The following is a 26,735-nucleotide window of genomic DNA, read 5'->3' as shown; positions in this document are numbered from 1 at the left end:
AGGAAGGATAGACTCTTAGGAATCTTAACCTTGTCCCAAGGGAATCCTGCAGATTCACACCAACAGATATACCAAATTATGTGGTAATTTTCTGGTTACAGGCTTTCAGGCCTGAACAAGAGTATTAATAACAGAATCTGAGAACCCTCGCTTTGATAAGATCAAGCGTTCAATCTCCAAGCAGTCAGCTGGAGTGGGTCGAACGGACCTAGAACAAGAAGGTCTCGTCTCAAAGGTAGCTTCCATGGTGGAGCCGATGACATATTCACCAGATCTGCATACCAAGTCCTGCGTGGCCACGCAGGAGCTATCAAAATCACCGACGCCCTCTCCTGATTGATCCTGGCTACCAGCCTGGGGATGAGAGGAAACGGCGGGAACACATAAGCTAGTTTGAAGGTCCAAGGTGCTACTAGTGCATCCACTAGAGCCGCCTTGGGATCCCTGGATCTGTACCCGTAGTAAGGAACTCTGAAGTTCTGACGAGAGGCCATCAGATCCATGTCTGGAATGCCCCACGGTTGAGTGACTTGGGCAAAGATTTCCGGATGGAGTTCCCACTCCCCCGGATGCAATGTCTGACGACTCAGAAAATCCGCTTCCCAATTTTCCACTCCTGGGATGTGGATAGCAGACAGGTGGCAGGAGTGAGACTCCGCCCATAGAATGATTTTGGTCACTTCTTCCATCGCTAGGGAACTCCTTGTTCCCCCCTGATGGTTGATGTATGAACTTGGCCCTCGCTAGCTGAGGCCAAGCTTTGAGAGCATTGAATATCGCTCTCAGTTCCAGAATATTTATCGGTAGAAGAGATTCTACCCGAGACCAAAGACCCTGAGCTTTCAGGGATCCCCAGACCGCGCCCCAGCCCATCAGACTGGCGTCGGTCGTGACAATGACCCACTCTGGTCTGCGGAAGGTCATCCCTTGTGACAGGTTGTCCAGGGACAGCCACCAACGGAATGAGTCTCTGGTCCTCTGATTTACTTGTATCTTCGGAGACAAGTCTGAATAGTCCCCATTCCACTGACTGAGCAGGAACAGTTGTAATGGTCTTAGATGAATGCGCACAAAAGGAACTATGTCCATTGCCGCTACCATCAAACCTATCACTTCCATGCACTGCGCTATGGAAGGAAGAGGAACGGAATGAAGTATCCGACAAGAGTCTAGAAGTTTTGTTTTTCTGGCTTCTGTCAGAAAAATCCTCATTTCTAAGGAGTCTATTATAGTTCCCAAGAAGGGAACCCTCGTTGACGGAGATAGAGAACTCTTTTCCACGTTCACTTTCCATCCGTGAGATCTGAGAAAGGCCAGGACAATGTCCGTGTGAGCCTTTACTTGAGGAAGGGACGACGCTCGAATCAGAATGTCGTCCAAGTAAGGTACTACAGCAATGCCCCTTGGTCTTAGCACCGCCAGAAGGGACCCTAGTACCTATGAGAAAATCCTAGGAGCAGTGGCTAATCCGAAAGAAAACGCCACGAACTGGAAATGCTTGTCCAGGAATTCAAACCTTAGGAACCGATGATGTTCCTTGTGGATAGGAATATGTAGATACGCATCCTTGAAATCCACCTTGGTCATGAATTGACCTTCCTGGATGGAAGGAAGAAGTGTTCGAATGGTTTCCATCTTGAACGATGGAACCTTGAGAAACTTGTTCAAGATCTTGAGATCTAAGATTGGTCTGAACGTTCCCTCTTTTTTGGGAACTATGAACAGATTGGAGTAGAACCCCATCCCTTGTTCTCCTAATGGAACAGGATGAATCACTCCCATTTTTAGCAGGTCTTCTACCCAATGTAAGAATGCCTGTCTTCTTATGTGGTCTGAAGACAACTGAGACCTGTGGAACCTCCCCCTTGGAGGAAGCCCCTTGAACTCCAGAGAATAACCTTGGGAGACTATTTCTAGCGCCCAAGGGTCCAGAACATCTCTTGCCCCAGCCTGAGCGAAGAGAGAGAGTCTGCCCCCCACCAGATCCGGTCCCGGATCGGGGGCCCGCATTTCATGCTGTCTTGGTAGCAGTGGCAGGTTTCCTGGCCTGCTTTCCTTTGTTCCAGCCTTGCATAGGTCTCCAGGCTGGATTGGCTTGAGAAGTATTACCTTCCTGCTTAGAGGACGTAGCCCTTGGGGCTGATCCGTTTCTGCGAAAGGGACGAAACTTAGGTTTATTTTTGGTCTTGAAAAGACCTATCCTGAGGAAGGGCGTGGCCCTTGCCCCCAGTGATATCAGAGATAATCTCTTTCAAGTCAGGGCCAAAGAGTGTTTTCCCCTTGAAAGGAATGTCAAGCAATTTGTTCTTGGAAGACGCATCCGCTGCCCAAGATTTTAACCAAAGCGCTCTGCGCCACAATAGCAAACCCAGAATTTTTTCGCCGCTAACCTAGCCAATTGCAAGGTGGCGTCTAGGGTGAAAGAATTAGCCAATTTAAGAGCACGAATTCTGTCCATAATCTCCTCATAAGAAGAAGAATTACTAATAATCGCCTTTCCTAGCTCATCAAACTAGAAACACGCGGCTGCAGTGACAGGGACAATGCATGCAATTGGTTGTAGAAGGGAACCTTGCTGAACAAACATCTTTAGCAGACCTTCTAATTTTTTATCCATAGGATCTTGGAAAGCACAACTATCTTCTATGGGTATAGTGGCGCGCTTGTGTAGAGTAGAAACCGCCCCCTCGACCTTGGGGACTGTCTGCCATCAGTCCTTTCTGGTGTCGACTATAGGAAAACAATTTTATAAATATGGGGGGAGGTACTAAAGGTATACCGGGCCTGTCCCATTCTGTACTAACAATGTACGCCACCCGCTTGGATATAGGAAAAGCTTCGGGGGGCCCCGGGGCCTCTAAGAACTTTTCCATTTTACATAGTGGTTCTGGAATGACCAGATAATCACAATCATCCAAATTGGATAACACCTCCTTAAGCAGAGCGCGGAGATGTTCCAACTTAAATTTAAAAGTAATCACATCAGGTTCAGCTTGTTGAGAAATGTTTCCTGAATCTGAAATTTCTCCCTCAGACAAAACCTCCCTGGCCCCCTCAGACTGGTGTAGGGGCCCTTCAGAAACCATATCATCAGCGTTCTCATGCTCTACAGAATTTTCTAAAACAGAGCAGTCGCGCTTTCACTGATAAGTGGGCATATTGGCTAAAATGTTTTTGATAGAATTATCCATTACAGCCGTTAAATGTTGCATAGTAAGGAGTATTGGCGCACTAGATGTACTAGGGGCCTCCTGTATGGGCAAGACTGGTGTAGACGAAGGAGGGGATGATGCAGTACCATGCTTACTCCCCTCACTTGAGGAATCATCTTGGGCATCATTTTTACTAAAATTTTTTATGACATAAAATACATATAGTTAAATGAGAAGGAACCTTGGTTTCCCCACAGTCAGAACACAATCTATCTGGTAGTTCAGACATGTTAAACAGGCATAAACTTGATAACAAAGCACAAAAAACGTTTTAAAATAAAACCGTTACTGTCACTTTAAATTTTAAACTAAACACACTTTATTACTGCAATTGCGAAAAAGTATGAAGGAATTGTTCAAAATTCACCAAAATTTCACCACAGTGTCTTAAAGCCTTAAAAGTATTGCACACCAAATTTGGAAGCTTTAACCCTTAAAATAACGGAACCGGAGCCGTTTTTATATTTAACCCCTTTACAGTCCCTGGAATCTGCTTTGCTGAGACCCAACCAAGCCCAAAGGGGAATACGATACCAAATGATGCCTTCAGAAAGACCTTTCTATGTATCAGAGCTCCACACACATGCAGCTGCATGCCATGCTGTCCTCAAAAACAAGTGCGCCATACCGGCGCGAAAATGAGGCTCTGACTATGATTAGGGAAAGCCCCTAAAGAATAAGGTGTCAAAAACAGTGCCTGCCGATATAATCATATCAAAATACCCAGAATAAATGATTCCTCAAGGCTAAATATGTGTTAATAATGAATCGATTTAGCCCAGAAAAAGTCTACAGTCTTAATAAGCCCTTGTGAAGCCCTTATTTACTATCTTAATAAACATGGCTTACCGGATCCCATAGGGAAAATGACAGCTTCCAGCATTACATCGTCTTGTTAGAATGTGTCATACCTCAAGCAGTAAGAGACTGCACACTGTTCCCCCAACTGAAGTTAATTGCTCTCAACAGTCCTGTGTGGAACAGCCATGGATTTTAGTTACGGTGCTAAAATCATTTTCCTCATACAAACAGAAATCTTCATCTCTTTTCTGTTTCTGAGTAAATAGTACATACCAGCACTATTTTAAAATAACAAACTCTTGATTGAATAATAAAAACTACAGTTAAACACTAAAAAACTCTAAGCCATCTCCGTGGAGATGTTGCCTGTACAACGGCAAAGAGAATGACTGGGGTAGGCGGAGCCTAGGAGGGATCATGTGACCAGCTTTGCTGGGCTCTTTGCCATTTCCTGTTGGGGAAGAGAATATCCCACAAGTAAGGATGACGCCGTGGACCGGACACACCTATGTTGGAGAAAGCAACTTCTACCTCTCTCTCTTTTTGGATTAAAAGCATCATCAGATTGGCTTACGAGACTGCCGGACGGCAGCCTCCCGAAAGAATCACAGCTCATTCCACTAGGGCTGTGGCTTCCACATGGGCCTTCAAGAACGAGGCTTCTGTTGATCAGATATGTAGGGCAGCGACTTGGTCTTCACTGCACACTTTTACCAAATTTTACAAGTTTGATACTTTTGCTTCTTCTGAGGCTATTTTTGGGAGAAAGGTTTTGCAAGCCGTGGTGCCTTCCATTTAGGTGACCTGATTTGCTCCCTCCCTTCATCCGTGTCCTAAAGCTTTGGTATTGGTTCCCACAAGTAAGGATGACGCCGTGGACCGGACACACCTATGTTGGAGAAAACAGAATTTATGTTTACCTGATAAATTTCTTTCTCCAACGGTGTGTCCGGTCCACGGCCCGCCCTGGTTTTTTAATCAGGTCTGATAATTTATTTTCTTTAACTACAGTCACCACGGTACCATATGGTTTCTCCTATGCAAATATTCCTCCTTAACGTCGGTCGAATGACTGGGGTAGGCGGAGCCTAGGAGGGATCATGTGACCAGCTTTGCTGGGCTCTTTGCCATTTCCTGTTGGGGAAGAGAATATCCCACAAGTAAGGATGACGCCGTGGACCGGACACACCGTTGGAGAAAGAAATTTATCAGGTAAACATAAATTCTGTTTTTTTGAATGTGGGACCCTTCTATTTATAAATAAGATGCATTCTTCTACAGTATGTAAACAAATGCTATTTTAGTGGGCTGAACTGTGATTCACAAACGTACATATAGACGTGTAAGCTCTCTAGCTAACAAGGTACTCAGGTCCTTATGTCTCAGTCTGCCCATCCCCTGCCTCTCTTTATTTTTGTACTCACTCTATAGCTCTGAAGAATCTGTTGTTACTTTAAGTTAAAAAAATACTTACTAAATACGTTATTAAGTTATAATAATAACACACAACAATTGATATATCCTCTTTGGCACAGTGAGAAACATGACTCGTATATAAAGGCTGTAGCACAGGGCAATAAACCCTGGTACATTCCAGATTTGTTTTATTGAGTACGATTTTATAACAGTGAATGCAGATAGAGCAAACAAACAGCAAAGCTGTGCAGTAGTGCAGTAAATAGTAAAATAAGCTGTGGGTATAGCTGTAAAAATCTGTCAGTTATGCCTGTAACTTGTCTTTTAAGAACTATGATTATTAAACTGCAAATGGAATGTTTGCAGTCTAAAGGAATATTCTAATGCAAAAATGACTTGTTCTAAATCAATAATGCCTCAAAAGGGTTAAACACACATGTAAATGTCATACTTTGTATTTAGTACCAAATCACAGCATATACGCCTGTACAACCAACACAGACTAACAATATCTTTACCCTAAATAACAAGCAGGTTGCATGTTCAGACCCAACAACTCCCCCACACTACTTATTTATGAACGTAACATCAGTAGAGGTTTGTCAATATGGGCGGAAGGAGCTCTGCCCCACCAAAAGAACTGATCACAAAACTCAAATTAATAAAAAGAATATATATTAAATATAAATGTATAATTATCACAGATAACCATCCAACTAAACAGGCTTAATAGGCAGGGCAGTACAAGGAGGAAGTGACGCAAGCGCAACCAGCCGACTATGTAAGTGCCCAGCTATAAATTGTGTTCACTGTGCAGCATTTTTATTTATTTACAGTAGCAGATTAAAACTTCCTTCAGCCTTTACATAAACGTGACAATTCAAGATTGCCAACATTTACTCTGGTAGGTCCCTTTTACTAAACAGTTTGCAAAAAAATGCATTCATGAGCTGGTTTATTACATCGCACATTCATACAATAAAGTAAGTACAGTGACCAGATCACCTGAGATAGCTCCATAACGTCTGTTTTCTGTTTCAGTATATGTGTGAGAGCATGCATGTTTATGTGAGAGGGTGCATGTGTATGTGAGAAAGTGCATGTGTATGTGAGCGTGTGCATGTGTGTGCAAGAGTGTGCATGTGTATGCAAGAGTGTGCATGTGTATGCAAGAGTGTGCATGTGTATGCAAGAGTGTGCATGTGTATGCAAGAGTGTGCATGTGTATGCAAGAGTGTGCATGTGTATGCAAGAGTGTGCATGTGTATGCAAGAGTGTGCATGTGTATGCAAGAGTGTGCATGTGTATGCAAGAGTGTGCATGTGTATGCAAGAGTGTGCATGTCTGTATGCGAGAGTGTGCATGTCTGTATGCGAGAGTGTGCATGTGTATGCGAGAGTGTGCATGTGTATGCAAGAGTGTGCATGTGTATGCGAGAGTGTGCATGTGTATGCGAGAGTGTGCATGTGTATGCAAGAGTGTGCATGTGTATGCAAGAGTGTGCATGTGTATGCAAGAGTGTGCATGTGTATGCAAGAGTGTGCATGTGTATGCAAGAGTGTGCATGTGTATGCAAGAGTGTGCATGTGTATGCAAGAGTGTGCATGTGTATGCGAGAGTGTGCATGTGTATGCGAGAGTGTGCATGTGTATGCAAGAGTGTGCATGTGTATGCAAGAGTGTGCATGTGTATGCAAGAGTGTGCATGTGTATGCGAGAGTGTGCATGTGTATGCAAGAGTGTGCATGTGTATGCGAGAGCATGTCTGTATGTGAGAGTGGGCATGTGTATATGAGAGTGTGCATGTGTATGCGAGAGTGTGCATGTGTATGCAAGAGCGTGTCTATATGTGAGAGTGTGCATGTGTATGCAAGAGCGTGTCTGTATGCGAGAGTGTGCATGTGTATGCAAGAGCATGTCTGTATGCATGTGTATGCAATAGCATGTCTGTATGTGAGTGTGCATGTGTATGTGAGAGCATGTCTGTATGTGAGTGTGCATGTCTGTATGTGAGAGTGGGCATGTGTATGCGAGAGTGTGAATGTGTATGTGAGAGTGTGCATGTGTATGCAATAGCATGTCTGTATGTGAGTGTACATGTGTATGTGAGAGCATGTCTGTATGTGAGTGTGCATGTCTGTATGTGAGAGTGGGAATGTGTATGTGAGAGTGTGCATGTGTATGCAATAGCATGTCTGTATGTGAGTGTGCATGTGTATGTGAGAGCATGTCTGTATGTGAGTGTGCATGTCTGTATGTGAGAGTGGGCATGTGTATCTGAGAGTGTGCATGTGTATGCAAGAGTGTGCATGTGTATGCAAGAGTGTGCATGTCTATGCGAGAGTGGGCATGTGTATGTGAGAGTGGGCATGTGTATGTGAGAGTGGGCATGTGTATGTGAGAGTGGGCATGTGTATGTGAGAGTGGGCATGTGTATGTGAGAGTGGGCATGTGTATGTGAGAGTGGGCATGTGTATGTGAGAGTGTGCATGTGTATGCAAGAGCGTGTCTGTATGTGAGAGTGTGCATGTGTATGCAAGCGCGTGTCTGTATGCGAGAGTGGGCATGTGTATGTGAGAGTGTGCATGTGTATGAGAGAGTGTGCATGTGTATGCCATAGCATGTCTGTATGTGAGTGTGTATGTGTATGTGAGAGCATGTCTGTATGTGAGTGTGCATGTGTATGAAAGAGTGTGTCTGTATGTGAGAGTGTGCATGTGTATGCGAGAGTGTGCATGTGTATGCATGTGTATGCGAGAGTGTGCATGTGTATGCATGTGTATGCAATAGCATGTCTGTATATGAGTGTGCATGTGTATAAAAGAGCATGTATGTATGCGAGAGTGTGCATGTGTATGCAAGAGTGTGCATGTGTATGCAAGAGTGTGCATGTGTATGCAAGTGTGCATGTGTATGCAAGTGTGCATGTGTATGCAAGTGTGCATGTGTATGCAATAGCATGTCTGTATGTGAGTGTGCATGTGTATGAAAGAGCATGTATGTATGTGAGAGTGTGCATGTGTATGAGAGAGTGTGCATGTGTATACAATAGCATGTCTGTATGTGTGTGCATGTGAGAGCATGTATGTATGTGAGTGTGCATGTATGTATGTGAGAGTGTGCATGTGTATGTGAGTGTGCATGTGTATGCAAGAGCATGTCTGTATGCAAGAGCCTGTCTGTATGTGAGAGTGTGCATGTGTGCAATAGCCTGTCTGTATGTGAGAGTGTGCATGTGTATGCAAGAGCATGTCTGTATGTGAGAGTGTGCATGTGTATGCAAGAGCATGTCTATGTCAGAGTGTGCACGTGCATGTGAGAGTGTGCATGTGTGTGCAAGAGCATGTCTGTATGCGAGAGTGTGCATGTGTATGCAAGAGCATGTCTGTATGTGAGAGTGTGCATGTGTATGCAAGAGCATGTCTGTATGTGAGAGTGTGCATGTGTGTATTTAAGCAAGTGTACATGTGTGTGAGCATTTATGGCTGCATGCACCTGCATTTGTGTGCATGTGTGTGCGAGAGCATGTCTGTATGTGAGTGTGTCTGTATGTGAGAGTGTGCATGTGTGTGTTTTAGCAAGTGTACATGTGTGTGCATTTATGGCTGTGTGTACCTGCATGAGAGTGTGCATGTAAGAGTGTGCGTGTAAGAGTGTGCGTGTAAGAGTGTGCGTGTAAGAGTGTGCGTGTAAGAGTGTGCGTGTAAGAGTGTGCGTGTAAGAGTGTGCGTGTAAGAGTGTGCATGTAAGAGTGTGCATGTAAGAGTGTGCATGTAAGAGTGTGCATGTAAGAGTGTGCATGCAACAGTGTGCATGCGACAGTGTGCATGTGTGTGTGAGAGCATGTCTGTATGTGAGTGTGTGCATGTGTGTGAGCATTTATGGCTGCGTGCACCAGCATGTGTGTGCATGTGAGAGTGTGCATGTGACTATGTGGGTGTTCATGTTATTGTGTGTATGTGTGTTTATATGTGTTTGTGCATATACACAGTTACGTTTGGGGGGAACCTAGGTGTCGCACTAGCACAAAACGTTACCTGGCTATTACACAAAGTTTTGTGCTGTGGATAAAAAGTTTCATAAAACCCATAACTCTCTGTTCTTACATAAATCTACTACCTACAATCTGTTAGTTCACCGCACTAGCAACAGATCAAAATATAGCTATTTATTTCATACTATAAAGTAATAGTGTACTCCTCTCCATTATTAGCAGTTTGAAAACTATCTCCTTCCGCAGAAAGGAAATGTTTGTACAAAAGAATTTCTCAGTAGGAAATTGCTTTCAAAATCTTTTTTTTTTTTTTTTTTTTTTTAAACTCATTTGTGCTTCACAGTTTTAGTTCAAGAAGCTGTAAAATAATATTAACCATTACATTCCAGGAAAGCTGACAGAAAACTGTTTTAAACTGAATTTAAAAAAAGTATAAACATTTCTGTCAATATTTATGAGCATTTTCTGATTGCACAAGTGTCTATACATTTACTAAAGTAATGATTTATATTGCAACCCAGGGATGTCTTAAGAAACATCTATTGCTTTGTGTGACTGTTGTGCATTTAACACAATCCCTAAGGAACATGCAAAAAGCACCGTTTTGCACAACACCAATAGGTGTTTAAAGGGACATTCCAACCAAAATTGGAATCCACATGGATGCATTTCAGTTTTGAATAGACGCATTTTGTTACATACTGTACATGTATTAGCAAAGATGCTTCTAACAAAAGCTATAGCTGTTTCAAAAGTGTATGTAAGTATGCACCGTGCACCAGCATATTAAACACAGCACTTGTTCAGAGAGCCTGAGGTGCGTGTAGCATCTGGTAATGACTCAATTTGTTAATTGCCGACATGATACAAGCCCCACTGGTGCTCTGAGCAGATGCAATATATAAAATGCTGGTGCACTGAGAATATCTAGCTACGCTTCACATGCACGTGCAGAGAAAAATGCTAACACTAAAACAGTGATAACTTTTACTAGAAGCATTGTTGCCAATACATGTATATTGTAAATATGTTTCTATTCAAAGATGTAATTAATCTATGTGCATTTTAATTTTGACTGGAATGTCCCTTTAAGGTCCTTTTAAAAGGGAAATGAAACCCAAAAATAGTATTTTTTCACGATTCATATAGAGCACACAATTTTAGGCAACTTTCTAATTTACTTCTATTGTCTCATTTGCTTTATTCTTATGGTATCCTTTGTTGAAAAGCATACCTAAAAAGGCTCAGGATCAGCAATGCACTACTGGGAGCTAGCTCCTGATTGGTGGGTGCACATATATGATTTGTCATTGGCTAGTTGGATATGATCAGCTTGCTCACACTAGTACCCAGCTGCTCCTTAAGCAAATTATACTAAGTAACAAAGTAAATTTGACAACAGAAATAACTGGAAAGTTGTTTAAAACTGTTTGTCCAATCTGAATAATGAAAGAACAATTTGGTGTTTCTGGTCCATTTAAGGTTGTGTAAAAATTTTCTTTCCTGCATTTTCACTAGGAATAAAAATAGGCTTCTCCCAATCCACTCCTGCAATATATCTCAAGTGAAATTATTTTGCTCATAAAAGTACTCTAGTTGGGGTAATATAGTTATTTCCTACTTGTATTAAAGGGACAGTAAACCCCTTGAGATGTTTATATAAACGGTTTATTTATGAAAAATAAAACAACTTTAAAATATACTTTCAGTATTTATTTTGCCCCTTTTTTCGAGAGATGGAAATGCACCCTTCACAGACTTCTCAGGGCTAACACCGCTACATATCTGTAAATGTTTTATTTGTTTTAAAAATGTTTGGACTCGGATGATATTTTATAATTAGGGCAACATAATATCTTGTAATTACAAGGTGTTTACATTTACTGTCCCTTTAATGATGGCTGTGTATGTCTGACTTTATGCACAAGATCATCAAGCAAGACCACAACAGAACATGCACCCCCTGCATGCCTGTGCTACAGAGTAAGCCCAGAGAGGCAGGACACAAACAAGTTTCTTTATATGTTAATTGGCTAAATTGCTCACCTGGATGTAACATAAATCCAGCCTTATGTAATAAAGGCACACTGTGCTCCATCCATATAAAAGAGAGGCAATAAAACCCCTTAAAGGGACATAAAACCCAAACATTTTCGTTTGTGATTCAGGTAGAACATACAATTTTAAACAACTTTCTAATTTACTTCTATTATAAAATTGTCTTCATTTTCTTGTTATCCTTTGTTGAAAAGCAGGAAGGTAAGCTCAGGAGTGAGCATGTGTTGGCAGCACTATATGGCAGCAGTTTTGCCACAATCTTATACATTAACAATGTATTTCCTGTAATGTAGTGCTTCAGGCATGTGCACGCTACCTATCTAGATATCTCTTCAACAAAGAAGAACAAGAGATGCATTAGTGGGAGCTAGCTGTTGACTGATGGCTACAGACATATGCCTTTTTTACTTTAACCCACCATATGTGTTAAGCTAGCTCCTAATAGTGCATTCCTATTCTTAAAGGGACATTATACACATTTTTTCTTTGCATAAATGTTTTGTAGATGATCTATTTATATAGCCCATACAGTTGTTTTTTATTAAATGTTTAGTTTTGCTTATTTTTAAATAACATTGCTCTGATTTTCAGACTCCTAACCAAGCCCCAAAGTTTTATGAGAATACCGTCAGCTACCTTCTCCAGCTTGCTCCTGTTTGTGTAAAGGGTCTTTTCATATGCAAAAGAAGGGGGAGCGTCTTATTTCCCACTTGCAGTGGGGTTTCCAGTTACCTTTTTAACAGAGCTTCTAAGTAAGTTTTTAAACAGTTTTATACTGGATTTTTATATCAGCATCTTATTTATAGTAGTGTCTATTACATGCAGTTATATGAAAATTTGTGTATACTGTCCCTTCAAGGACATTCAAGTCAAAATAACCTTTTATGATTTAGACAGAGCAGGCAGTTTTAAGACACTTTCCAATTTACTTCCATTCTCAAATTTTGCACAGTCTTTTTATATTCACACTTTCTGGGGAACAAGATCCTACTGAGCATGTGCACAAGCTAACAGATTAAATGTATACTAGTCTGTGATTGGCTGATGACTGCCACATAATACAAGGGGCTGGAAAATGGGAGAAAAAATAAATTTGTCAGAAAAAAATCCACTGCTTATTTGAAATGCAGAATAGGCGTTAAATCGTTGTCTTTTTTATTATACACTTTATAATTATGCAATTCTACTGCATTAAATGGTCCTTTAAGCTAAATTTAACTACATTTAATGCCTTTTCAGGAGCTACACACATAAAAAATTATCAAACACACAGCATTTTCTCTTTGTACTTTTTTTTTGGGGGGTTTCAAAAAGCTTTATTAAAGTTACAACAAAAATACATATAAATAAATTATCAACAGGGGGGCCCAATCTGCCCCCATTACAGCATAATCCTACAAAGTTAGAGGTTACAATATACTGTAAACAACGGTACCAGGGACTCAACATACATCATATGATAATTATGATACCAATCACCTTAAATGAAAGAGACTCTAGGGTCTCAAAAGACTCTAGTAAGAAAGTATAGGGACGGGAAAGAGGGAGAGGGGGAGGGATTATCATGCAGTAGGGGGTCGAAAGAGCTGCTATGTATCAAGTACACTAGTCCCAAATCTTATCCATCGTTCTCATGTGTCTAATTAGCCGGAGGACAATACATTAGGTTTCCAGGTTGTGTCAAAAGTGTCTTTCCAGTCAGCCCAAGTCAGCTCAAAGAGGTCGGAATTACCCAGTTTATAGAAAATATCTTTCTCCATGGTGTAAAGATAGGCCATCTCTTTGTACTTTTATATCTTTTTCTAAACGCTTTTCGCTCATATGGATGACAGAAATAATTTGGAGTACAGCGACCCTTTATTAAATGCCCCATTTCCAGTAAAATAAAGAAATACCTCATTTCTGTATAATATTGTGCCTGTGACGTTTGCTGCAATACTTTGTTGTGCACAGGATATAATCCTATTGTGCAAATACACTGACATCTGCGCACATGCTACATAGGTAAACTGACACCATCTCATAAAAGTCTCATGTTCTAGCAAAACAAAAAAATATGATCTTATCAAACAATACACCAATTACACAATGTCAGAAGATTTCTGACTGCATTCCATACTGCAACTTCAGCTTTTCTTATCACAGAGCTTTGTTTATTTGCCAAATTCCATTAAAAAACAGAAAATATATAGAAAATGTGTAAAATAAAACAACAACAACAAAAAAAAAAGAAGATATGAGTTATACAATGAATCACCAAGAGAAGGTACAAACAAGCACAGACCCAGACCGCCGGATGAATTGCTGATTACTAATTACATCAGATCACCAGCTGAAATCTGTAGAACAGCTAACAGATATTTGATAAATCATTACAAGGAACAATTAATACATTATGAACCATATGAATATTCGCATTGATTACCAGACAAAGGTAGGTGCCCTGATAACTTACGACTAGATGTCTGGACTTGCCATAAAATATGTTGAGATCTGTGCATATAATAAAAAGGGCTATTTAAGTAAAAATAGTTTGCATACAAAAAATGTTTAAAATGTTTAAAAATGGCTGGCAAGTATTTTAAAATAATTTTCAAAAATAAGCAAAATTAGTTACATAGCATGCTGTCTGGAAGAGTCTGATCCACCCCCCTTATTAGTGTTTAGCATAAGAAACACAAACATATTTTAACTGAGTTCACAGCAGCTTATTTGTTCTAGGCATGCTCCAGCAGATGATTGTTAAAGGGACAGTCTGGTATAAATTAAACCGTCATTATTCAGATAGGACTTTTTATTTTAATCAACTTTCCAATTTACTTTTATCATCAAATTTGCTTTTTTCTCTTGGTATTCTTAGTTTAAACTAAACATAGGTAGGCTCATATGCTAATTTCTAAGCCTTTGAGGGCTGCCTCTTATCATAGGCTTTTTAAATCTCTTTTCAACACAAAGAGACAGAAAGTACACGTGGGCCATATAGATAACACTGTGTTCAGGCACAGGGGGTTATTTAAGATTTAGCACAAATAAACAGTCACAGTCATGTGATCAGGGGGCTGGAAGAAGGTTCCTAGATACAAGGTAATCACAGAGGTAAAAAGTGTATTAATATAACAGTGTTGTTTATGCAAAACTGGGGAATGGGTAATAAAGGGATTATCTATCTTTTAAAACAATAACAATTCTATGGTAGACTGTCCCTTTAAATTCTACCAAATCAAAGGTGGATATACAGTAGATACAGCCATAGAAGGAATTGTGTCTGGGGGAATTAAAGCTGTACAATTAGGAAACTTAAAAGAAAGGGTTAATGGTGAGGCACTGCAGTATAAATTTGAAGTTAAGCAATTAAAATACATATTATATTTTGTCTCTATCCCAACGTGTTTTGTGTCCCTTTAAGTTACGGTGTACAAATATAGCCAGATGGTTGCATCTATAGTTATACAAAGAAAAAAAGTTCAATCAAGTTTATGTGCCTGTTTTTTTCATTGACAAAAAAAACTCATCATATTTTAGTATTTTATTCTAATAGGACCATGAATAAAAAGAGACAGGCAAGTTTCCTTTCAGGGATGGCTGACTGGCAGCAAACCTAAAAAGGATTTCTGGTGCGTGGGCAAAGTGGCCCTCTGGAGTGATAGCAGATAGAGAATAAATACCCTGCAACCTTACATGAATCTGGCCCTGTGCCACTGGACATTTTTAGGAAAATATATTAGTATTGGTGTGTTTCATAGCCATACACATTTTAGGCTTCTAAAATATAATCTGCACCCCTCCCCATGTGTTAGGAAGTTGAGCATCACTGTTTTGTAGTATTAAAAGGATACTAAACCCAAATTTTTTCTTTAATGATTCAGATAGAGCATGCAATATTGAGCAACTTTCTAATTTACTCCTATTATCAATGTTTCTTTGTTCTTTTGCTATCTTTATTTGAAAAGCAGGAATGAAAAGCTTAGGAGCTGGCCCATTTTTGGTTCAGAACCTGGGTAGCACTTGCTGATTGGTGGTTAAATGTAGCCACCAATAATCAAGCGCTATCCACGGTGCTGAAGCATGAAAGAAAAAATTGGGGTTTAGCGCCTCAGGGAAAAGAAACCATTTACTATTCACATGGGGGTTAAACATGTTTTTCTTGCTGCAGGTATAAAATAGTGTTAAGATGAGACTGGTTTGTAAATATTACAAAGAAATCCATAAAACATCAAAGCAGCCCGTGTTTGGTTGCTATCATTTTGCAACTGGTTTGATTAATATGGAGAATAAGTCTCTCTTTATGAGCAGATATCTCATTGCAAAATTACACATTCTTTATCACTCAAATGCTTTTTTGTTTAATAGACTCCAAAGAGCTTTGAATTTTAAAAGTAACTTTTCTCATAAAATACTATAAGAATACAAAGACTTTCACAAACATGCTACATATTTGTGTAACTTTAACATACCTGACACTAACTGCACTAATTATTTTAGCTTCAAGCCTATGTATCATATGTAAACACAGGCTATTACGTCTCTGCCTATCCCGGCTTATTTCCTTTCTTCTATCTATACTTAAGGTAACACACAGCACGTTCATTATAGACAATAGCAAGACATACAGCAATTTGAATCTGGTATTTATGGCTTGAATCTCTGTACCTACCTTTAAGGCAGTAGTTCCTAATATATTTGTGCTTTGAGACAGCCTTGTTCTACTTTTGATATTCATGAAAATTCTTTCATAAATTTGTTTATGTAGACTCCTTTAAATTTAACACAATTAAATAAAATGAGAATAAATATAAAATAGAGACCATATTAAAACAAATATTGTCTCACCACTAAATATCCCATGGGCAAGTTAGTCCCCTTCAGCCCTAATACTGTACAACATCATTTGAAAGAAACCCTGGCAGATCCTGAAACCCTAAAGATCAATGCTCTATATAAACAAATGCTGCACTGCTAAAAGGGTAAATGTGTAGGAAAATTACATTGTTGCAACACAGATACACAAGCTGCTTATGTTTCTTTAGCTTTTTTTTGGCAGCCAAGTATGATACATTTGAATAGAATGTACAATTTCTTCACCTAGAACTAGATTTTAAAAAGCAGAGTATTCTGTTTAACGAAAGAGGCTTCATGCACGTTGATTAGAATATTAAAAAAAAAGTCCATCTGATTGAAGACGTTCTATTTAATATGATATGTAATTCAATTAATGTATAATAACGTGAAATACAACAGTTAATGAACAAAAAGTCTACTTAAGATTTCAGGACTAAATTGGAGGCATTAAAGATATAATAATCTGTCCATTAGCAAATCCAAATTACAATGTAACTCTCAGGAGGTAGCAGATTATTGTCACAGGCCTCATAGTTGCCTCCAGTAACAGAGAGGCAATAAAATATGCTACTGGGTATTTAAAATGTTAAAACTGACAGAAAAAAATACACTTCTGGGACTTATCTATCAGATAATTATAACAGCAGTAAAATATTTAATGTGTATAGATCATAATGCAGCCATGCTTGGCAGAATCACACTACTCTATAACCTACTGAGTTACATATGTAAAAGCACTAAACTATAAACAACAAACACCATACCAGAGTAAGTTACTCTTAGTAAAGAGCATACACATATCTTTGTAACCTGCCGCACTAGGCATGTAAATGTTCCAGTGGAGATAAAGCCATAAAATGAAAGAAAGAAAAAAAAACTGGGTAATCGCATCATGACAGCAACCACATATAATCAAGAACTAATCATTACAGCAAACGTTTTTGTTGTTACCTGTTAAAAAGATATCCTAGAAAAGGTATTGAATAGCCATGATCACAAACCAGCAGGACCCCAGCAGAAGATATTGTAACAATCATACCTTATGTGTAGTCATGATGAAAAACATTACACATCTCGCTGAAAATTCCCCTGCACTCTGCCTTATCTATGTCATTTACATGAACTTGTATCAGAAAAAAAAATAGTTTCTGAGTTACGTCACAATGCTGCACTAGCTGGTAAGTTATTACTTCCCTTTTGCACTGAGTGCTTCCCAGGTACCAAGCAGCACCTGGAAGTGTGAGATCTCCCTGGGATGTTGCTGACAGTACAGATTTTACAAATTAGTGCGTGTCTGAAGACAAAAAGGAACAGCTAGAAACGACTAACAGTTTACTTGGTTGGACAGAAAGTAAAAAATATTTAACAAACTGACAAAGAAGAGCTGTAAAGGTGAAACATCAGTATAACCTATAAGTATACAGCTTCAGTTAAACTTAAACACATAGAGACATTTAAAGAGACAAAACCATAGTACTTACTTAACCAACAACTTAAATACTCCTACACATGTTTGTCATATGAACCACTGAAAAGGCTGCCTTTTGTGGAAATCAGCTAATGTTCTGAATATAGCATAGTGTCATTTCAACAAAGAGCTAATGGAGGAGGTGCAAAGCATGTTGATATATAAGCAGTAAGGAATGTAAATGGCACCATCAAAGTGCTAAACAGGGATTTCCCTAAAAATGTGTGTGTGTGTATGTATGTATATATAAATATATATATATGTGTGTGTGTGTGTGGCCTGGGCCGGATTTACATCTCAGGTGCCTGTAGGCACAAAAACCTGAAGCGCCCCCCCCACCCCCCCACCCCCCCTAGAAAAAAGTGGAAAAAATGAGGACTTTTTTTTATTATTATTTAGGACAACTAAAAATAAATATTAGATGTAAAATTACATTTTCCCTTTTATGGAGATACACAAATACACACACCAATTGCAATATTTGTTGTAATGGAAGCTACACCAAAAATCAATATTCACTTGACTCAAATGGCCATACAATTTCTATTATGTATAACAAAAACAAATCATGTTAAACTTTTAATGCAAAATATTCTAAAGAAAACCCTATTTAAAGGGACATCAAATGTGACAGTTTGCTGGGCATTTTATTATTGCACTAGTGCTTGCAGAGAAGTGTGTTAGCCTCTTGCAAAAGAGTTAAACACATAGTCAATGTCAGTTCTGAGACAGCAATACACATCTGTGCAGACCCAGATGGGCTCATAGGACATGTTTATTGACAAGCCATTAGTGTATTGCTTTTCTGGAGATGACTTTGACTATGTGCTTAACATTTTGTTGGAGTCAAACACAGTTTTGTGTAAACAATAGCAATATTAAAACTAGCAGCATGCAAGCTCATCACCATCAACAACCTGTGCAGCCAGTGGAAGAAAATATAAAATGTAGGGAAAAAAATCTTGTAAACTCTGATATTTTTGGTACAAACACACACAGATGTTACATTTATTTTGTTCTGAAATATAAATATCATATGATGTTGCTCTCAAAGGAAAACATGGAATGTTGTAGATTATATGTAATCCAGGGGTCAACAAATGTGTTTAAAATTAGAATTTAGAAATTCAATGGGAGGGGTTTAGTTTTAATCTTTGCCCCTCTCTCCTTCATGGCTCCCTCAACTGCTGTAACATATTCCCAATGAAACACTCGACTTTGTAGGCACCTGGCAGCACAATTCTTACTAAAATAAATGCCCTCATAAAAAAAAAAAAAAAAAAAAAAAAAATTTTTTTTTTTTTTTTTTTTTTTTTATTATTGACAGGCAGGCGCCCCTCACTGCAAGGCGCCTGTAGGCACATGCCTACTGTGCCTAATGGGAAATCCGGCCCTGTGTGTGGCATAAAATGGCAAAATACTCTCCACTTCCATATATTCGTGTGTGTGTGTATGTGTATATTTATATATATATATATATATATATATATATATATATATATATATATTTATATATTTCTGGGTTCCCAGCACTGATATGGTGGAATGCCTGGGTGCTCTCTATGGTAGGTAGATAGAAACGTCAAAATGAGAAGAGGCACATTCAGGTCTTAATAAACATTTTTTTTTACTTTATTTTTTCTTAAGTGACTGAAAATTTACTTAAGAAGAAATAAAGTAAAAAAATTATGTTTATTAAGACATGAGTGTGCCTCTTTCTCATTTTGAAATATATATATATATATATATATGTGTGTGTGTGTGTGTGTGTGTGTGTACACGTATGTGTATGTGGGGAAATACTCTTCATATCCAGTCCCATATGTATATATATGTATGTATATATATATATATATATATATATATATATATATATATATATATATATATATATGTGTGTGTGTGTGCGTGTATAGTGTATGTATGTATGTGTATCTCTCTCTCTCTCTCTCTCTCTCTCTCTCTCTCTCTCTCTCTCTCTCTCTCTCTCTCTCTCTCTCTCTCTCTCTCTCTCTCTCTCTCTCTCTCTCTCTCTATATATATATATATATATATATATATATATATATATATATATATATATATTATATCTCAGTGTATGGTGATGCTCGACAAGAGTCAGGGAGCAGCTGTGCAGTAGAAAACCCGATATTTTTTGGATGTCTGTCAGGATTTGTTGATGTGTAAGGGTCACAGGTATTGTGTGTGCAGGTCCTGAATGGAGGGGAATATTCACTAGGTTATTGCGGGTGGTATTGGCATGAAATGTGTGCGGTTGCTGCAGCAGTGACAGTGCTCTTAAACTGTGCAATAGTTGTAAGCTCTGCATTATTTCTTTATGAAAAAAACCACTAGTTTATCTCTGCCTACCTTACTCCATAGGTAGAAACCGAACTGACCCAGGCAGGGGAAGGGGATATGCACAGGTAGCGGCATTTCTAGCTACACCAGTTATAAAAGGATATATATCCACCACCAATTATATAGTTTTATCAGGGAGTGTAAGAGAAGGTTTTTGTTTTTTTTCTTAAACTAAGCACGTGCAGTTTTGTGTGAAAAATACACAGCAGTTGGCACACAGCCAGAAAAACAAAATGCAGGTGTAAACGTGACTATTACATAGTAATTAAATCTTGTATAAATGTTATCTTTATGATGAACACATTTATTCATGAAACTCCAGCATTGATTATAAAACTACACTAGATTACAAGCAGAATAAACACCATTAAAATTATGCCATTCAAAACTACAGTTTAATATTCTAATTATATAAACAGTTCAGATGCCTGAAATCAGACTTTGAAGGTGGTTATTAGACAGGTATTTCCTATTGACAAATACAAAGGTCTTTGTGTTTTAATATAGAAAAAAAAAGAATATTCACATTTTAACAAGCTGCTGAATTAAAGGCAAATTAAACTAAACCAAATCAGTCAGAAAAAAACATTTAAACGTGTTAAACCAGGTTTGCATGAAAAAAGTTAGAGACTCTAGTGAAAACTAAAATATTCAAATTCTTTAGAGCATTTTATTTTAACATATCGCTTGCAAACTATGGTCTAGATTACAATAGATAATGGGCGGTGAGTTATTTTGTCTTTGGCCAAAAATAACACACAAAAGGGTATAACATGTTGTTGGTTACAATTAATTTTAATTAAGGCAAATGTTTAACCAAAGCATTTCTCACGCACCAGAAACATTTACAGAATGCACTACACTTTCAATGAGAGGCAGTTGTTATAGTGCGCTCATTGCAATCCTATTACAAGTTGCTGTGCGCAATCTGAAACACCACTTTTGCATTTAGAACTTTTGAAATTCAAGTATTAACTGTTATTGCTTACTATGTGCATTCAAAAATGTGGAAGCTCATTACTGTATCACATTGTGCACATATAGCTGTTTCTTTATCTTATATCTGTCCATAAAACAATCACCAGTACTTGGAGAGAATAATGGAAAATCAACATTTTATTACCTTATCTCTGCTATATCCCACTGGGAGTGTAATTTCTTCTGCTGGCTGTGTTTACAAAGCTTATCTATAGATTGGACCTGCGGCCACAAACTTACAGAATAGGTGAAGATACCACATGCTAAATCAACTGCCAATATAAGGGTAAAGGAGCTACTTGTAAACAATTTAATATACTCCAGCAGGTTAAGTGGATCATTGGGAACAAATGAAAGGGGAGAACATTTTTGAGTAAACTGTCTCTTTAAAGGGACATTCTACTCCAACATTTTTATTGTTTAAAAAGATAGATAATCCCTTTATTTCTCATTCCCCAGTTTTGCATAACCAACACTGATATATTAAAATACTTTTTACCTCTGTGATTACCTTGTATCCAAGTCTCTGCAGACTGCCCCTTTATCTCGGGTTCTTTTGACATACTTGCATTTTAACCAATCAGTGCTGACTCAAACAATTCCACAGTAGTGAGCACAATGTTATCTATATAGCACACATGAACTAAAGCTATCCAGCTGTAAAAAAAACCTGTCAAAATGCACTGAGATAAGAGGCGGCCTTCAAGGTCTTAGAAATTAGCATTTAATCCTACAAAGGTTTAGCTTTCAACAAAGAATACCAAGAGAAAAAAAGCAAATTTGATGATAAAAGTAAATTGGAAAGTTGTTTAAAATTGCATGCTCTATCTAATCCATGCACCCCCTAAAAAAAATCTATTAGAGTGAAAAAACGCATCTGTGGTATCAAACATGAATACTGTAGCGAGCATTATATCACCATGTGCACAAAATATTAGAAGCACCTACTGTAAATGAAGGGTGATAGCAGTTAGTGTGCTCCTTCAGAATAATGTTGTGAAAAAAACCTTTAAATATTGAAAGACTGAATTTATCTTGAAACCACTGATTATTGTAGTATAATGTGCAGTAAAATCATGTCGTATTGATTTAGTACTAGTTCCCATATAAAATGAATCTGTATTTTTAGTAATGCAATGAGATTAGTAAGTTATTTTAGAAAGCTGTGTGCCTAAACCACAACATTCCAATTTACTTCTGTTATCAAATTGGCTTCATTCTCTTGGCATCGTTTGTTGAATGTGCAGCAATGCACTACTGAGGGGTAGCTGAACACATAAGGCATACATGAGCACCCGCCAATCAGCAGCTAGATACCAATAGTGAATTACTGCTCCTGTGCCTACCTAGGTATGCTTTTAAACAAAGGATACAAAGAGAATGATGCAAATTAGATTTTATATATATATATATATATATATATATATATATCCTTTGTTGAAAATCATAGAGAGGCTCAGAAGCATCAGTGCTGTACTGGGAGCTAGTCATTGTCATTGGCTCACCAGATGTGTTCAGCTAAGTCCCAATCCTGCATTGCTGATCTAGTACCATCCTAGGTATACTTTTCAACAAAGGATACAAAAAGAAAGAAGTAAAATTTATAACAAAAGTAAACTAAAAAGTCTCTAAAATTGTTTGCTCTATCTGAACCATGTCCCTTTAAGTCCCAATACCATGACTAATCTGAAGGAAATGCATTGCAAAAAGCAGACTGTGTTGCACACAGCTGTGAAACTGCATGGTAAGTGTTGCAATCTCTAACAACAAAAGGACAGCAATAAAGGGGAAATATCCAATTGTGCTGGTGTTAAGAAATCATTTGATATAAACAAACATAAAAAGCAGAAGAATTATCAACTAAACGGATTAGCAGAAAGAAATGAGAGCATAAGTAGCGACTTACTTGCACAGAGATACACGTCTTTAGCTGGTAAAGGTTTTGTGCAGTTGAAGCATGCTATGCCACCCACTATTTGTGTAGCGCTAAACAGATGGCCATTTAATGTCTTCTTATCCTTATCTTTTTCCTTTGTATCTTTGTCTTTTTCCTTTGTTTTCTCTTTTTCTTTTTCCTTTTCCTGTTGAAAAGAGAGGTCATGAGAAAACAATGCTGTGCAACAAAGGCAGTTCTTACTGAGATATTAACTCATCTAAATTTCTTAGCAAAGAACCATAGACCAGTTTAAGAAATTAATTAGGGACACATCGGGATCATGAACATATATCCAGCCACTTGCAAGTCCTGGCTCTCCTGTGCCTTCCAGAAGAATGGGATCAATGTATACGCACCAATAGAACCAAAGAGAGTTCTGGTTAAAGGGATACTGAACACAAATTGTTTATTTCATGATTCAGATATAGCATGCACTTTATGGCACTTTAAAAAACTTTCTAATTTACTCCTATTATCCAAATTTTCTTCGTTCTCTTGCAATCTTTATTTGAAAAAGCAGGAATGTAAGCTTATGAGCCGGCCCATTTTTGGTTCAGCACCCTGGGTAGCGCTTGCTGATTGGTGGATACATTTAGCCACCAATCAGCAAGCGCTACCCAGGTGCTGGCCCAAAGATGGGCCATCTTGTAAGTTAACATTCCTTGCTTTTTCAAATAAAGATACCAAGAGAACGAAGAAAAAATGATAATAGGAGTAAATTAGGAGTAAATAAGAAAAATTGGGTTCAGTATCCCTTTAATGCTTCTATAGATATCCTCAAGAAAATAAGTATAGTAAGATAATTTAATTCTGTATCAGCACAGAAGCCAAGTCACCATTTGAGTATGTATGTATGTATGTATGCATATATACAGTTGTGCTCATAAGTTTACATACCCTGGCAGAATTTATGATTTCTTGGCCATTTTTCAGAGAATATGAATGATAACGCAAAAACTTTTCTTTCACTCATGGTTAGTGTTTAGCTGAATTTAATCATTTAAGCTTTAAATCATAATGACAACAGAAACTACCCAAATGACTCTGATCAAAAGTTTACATACCCTGGTGATTTTGGCCTGATAACATGCACACAAGTTGACACAAAGAGGTTTGAATGGCTATTAAAGGTAACCATCCTTACCTGTGATCTGTTTTCTTGTAATTAGTGTGTGTGTATGGGGAAAGCAAAAGCAGTCATGGGGAAAGCAAAAGAATTGTCAAAGGATCTGCGGGAAAAGGTAGTTGAACTGTATAAAACAGGAATGGGATATAAAAAGATATCCAAGGAATTGAGAATGCAAATCAGCAGTGTTCAAACTCTAATAAAGAAGTGGAAAATGAGGGGTTGTGTTGAAACCAAACCACGGTCAAGTAGACCAACTAAAATTTCAGCCATAACTGGCAGGAAAATTGTTCGGGATGCAAAGACAAACCCACAAATCACTTCAGGTGAAATACAGGACATGTGGTGTGGCTGTTTCAAGATGCACAATAAGGAGGCACTTGAAGAAAGATGGGCTGCATGGTCGAGTCGCCAGAAGAAAGCCATTACTACGCAAATGCCACAAAGTATCCTGCTTACAATACGCCAAACACCACAGAGACAAGCCTCAAACCTTCTGGCACAAAGTCATTTGGAGTGATGAGACCAAAATTGAGCTTTTTGGCCACAACCATAAACGCTACATTTGGAGAGGAGTCAACAAGGCCTATAATGAAAGGTACACCTTTCCTACTGTGAAACACAGAGGTGGATCGCTGATGTTTTGGGGATGTTTAAGCTACAAAGGCACAGGAAATTTGGTCAGAATTGATGGCAAGTTGCATGCAGTATGTTATCAAACAGAACGCCTCATTTTCCACTTCTTGATTAGTGTTTGAACACTGCTGATTTGCATTCTCAATTCCTTTGCTATCTTTTTATATTCCTTTCCTGTTTTATACAGTTCAACTACCTTTTTTCCCACAGATCCTTTGACAATTCTTTTCTTTCCCCATGACTCAGAATCCAGAAACGTCAGTGTAGCACTGGATAAAAGATACAAGGGTCTGTCAGGAGTCCAGAAACTCATCAACCTTTTATACACATACACTAATTACAAGCAAACAGATCACAGGTGAGGATGGTTACCTTTAATAGCCATTCAAACCCCTTTGTGTCAACTTGTGTGCATGTTATCAGGCCAAAATCACCAGGGTATGTAAACTTTTGATCAGGGTCATTTGGGTAGTTTCTGTTGTCATTATGATTTAAAGAGAGTAAACACAGTTGATTGATAATAAATGGCTTTAGCCAAAACCATGAGTGAAAGAAAAGTTTTTGTGTTATCATTCATATTCTCTGAAAAATGGCCAAGAAATCATAAATTCTGCCAGGGTATGTAAACCTATGAGCACAACTGTATGTATATATATATATATATATATACACACAATTATTTTGTTAACCTAATGTTTCAGTTAGCAGAACTTAGCCCCTTGTAATCGTTCTTCGGAAAAGGAAAAAAAAGGGATGCCACTTTATTGCAAAATCACAAATTTGAGCTGAGATTATCACGATTAAACACGGAGACTGTTACTTTATAAGCTCATTTATAAGGAGAAGAGATAGAATAAGATAAAGAGAAGAGGCGTTTAAACCTAGGTTACAACCTGTAAGCAGCGATAACTTTAAGGAGACTAAAACTTTACACTTATTTCTTCAAAATTTAAACAAGTAATATAATTACATCTACACATTTTTTAAGGCTAATCTTTGCAAATTCATCATTATATATCATTTTCTAATGCTAATCTTTGCAAATTCATCATTATATATAGTATTTGTTACATGTTTAAGGTTCCTTTAAAAAGTTCAGACAGCATTTGTCAAAAGTATCCTTCAACTCAAAAGCAAGACGTGGACCTTACAAAGTATAGAATTACTTACTGCATCAATAAGAAACTATATGACCATTATAATCCATTATAAGTAAAGTACTCAGACTTAGGCCCCTATTTATCAAAGGTCTTGCGGACGTGATCCGACAGTGCGGATCAGGCCCGCAAGACCTCGCTAAATGCGGAGAGCAATACGCTCTCTGCATTTAACATTGCACCAGCAGCTCACAAGAGCTGCTGGTGCAACGCCGCCCCCTGCAGACTCGCGGCCATTCGGCCGCCAGCAGGGGGTGTCAATCAACCAAATCGCACTCGATCGGGTTGAATTGTTGCAATTCCTGTCTGCCTGCTCAGAGCAGGCGGACAGGGTTATGGAGCAGCGGTCTTTGTGACCGCTGCTTCATAACTGCCGTTTCTGACGAGTCTACAGGCTCACCAGAAACACGGGGCATCAAGCTCCATTCGGAGCTTGATAGATAGGCCCCTTAGAATCACTGTTTAACCTACAAATGCTGCAAATCAAATAGCTTTCTGTTTAGACAATTTGCAGACCTTTAGAAACATAGAATTTGAAAGTAGTTAAGAAGCAAAAAGGACCATCAAGTCGACCCATATTAATTGAAACCCTAGGTTAAAAATTTTGCCTTTTTTAGAGAATGTAGCACAGAGCGCAAATTTTACACACAAAAAAAAGGTGTATAATGTCCCTTTAACATTTATTTTCAAAGTTATCAACAAACACGTATACTATTGTTTAGCAAATGTTATTTTCGATACTTAGCATATTCAG

General features: G+C 38.3%; 1 protein-coding gene across 7 annotated transcripts in view; it reads right to left on the bottom strand.

Annotated features, from left to right (window-relative positions):
* The window catches only part of AKAP13 (A-kinase anchoring protein 13), a 521,925-nt gene that overhangs the window by 68,848 nt on the left and 426,342 nt on the right, over nt 1-26,735 (bottom strand). For all 7 annotated transcript variants that reach the window (XM_053717637.1, XM_053717639.1, XM_053717640.1 and 4 more), the window contains one exon: nt 23,033-23,207. In XM_053717637.1, the coding sequence (XP_053573612.1) occupies nt 23,033-23,207 (175 nt within the window). The remainder of the gene's footprint in view (nt 1-23,032; nt 23,208-26,735) is intronic.

Source organism: Bombina bombina, chromosome 6 (genome assembly GCF_027579735.1).
Source record: "Bombina bombina isolate aBomBom1 chromosome 6, aBomBom1.pri, whole genome shotgun sequence".
Classification (NCBI taxonomy): Eukaryota; Metazoa; Chordata; class Amphibia; order Anura; family Bombinatoridae; genus Bombina; species Bombina bombina.
Note: the sequence above shows the minus strand (reverse complement) of the source record. Positions and strands in the feature narration are given on the sequence as shown.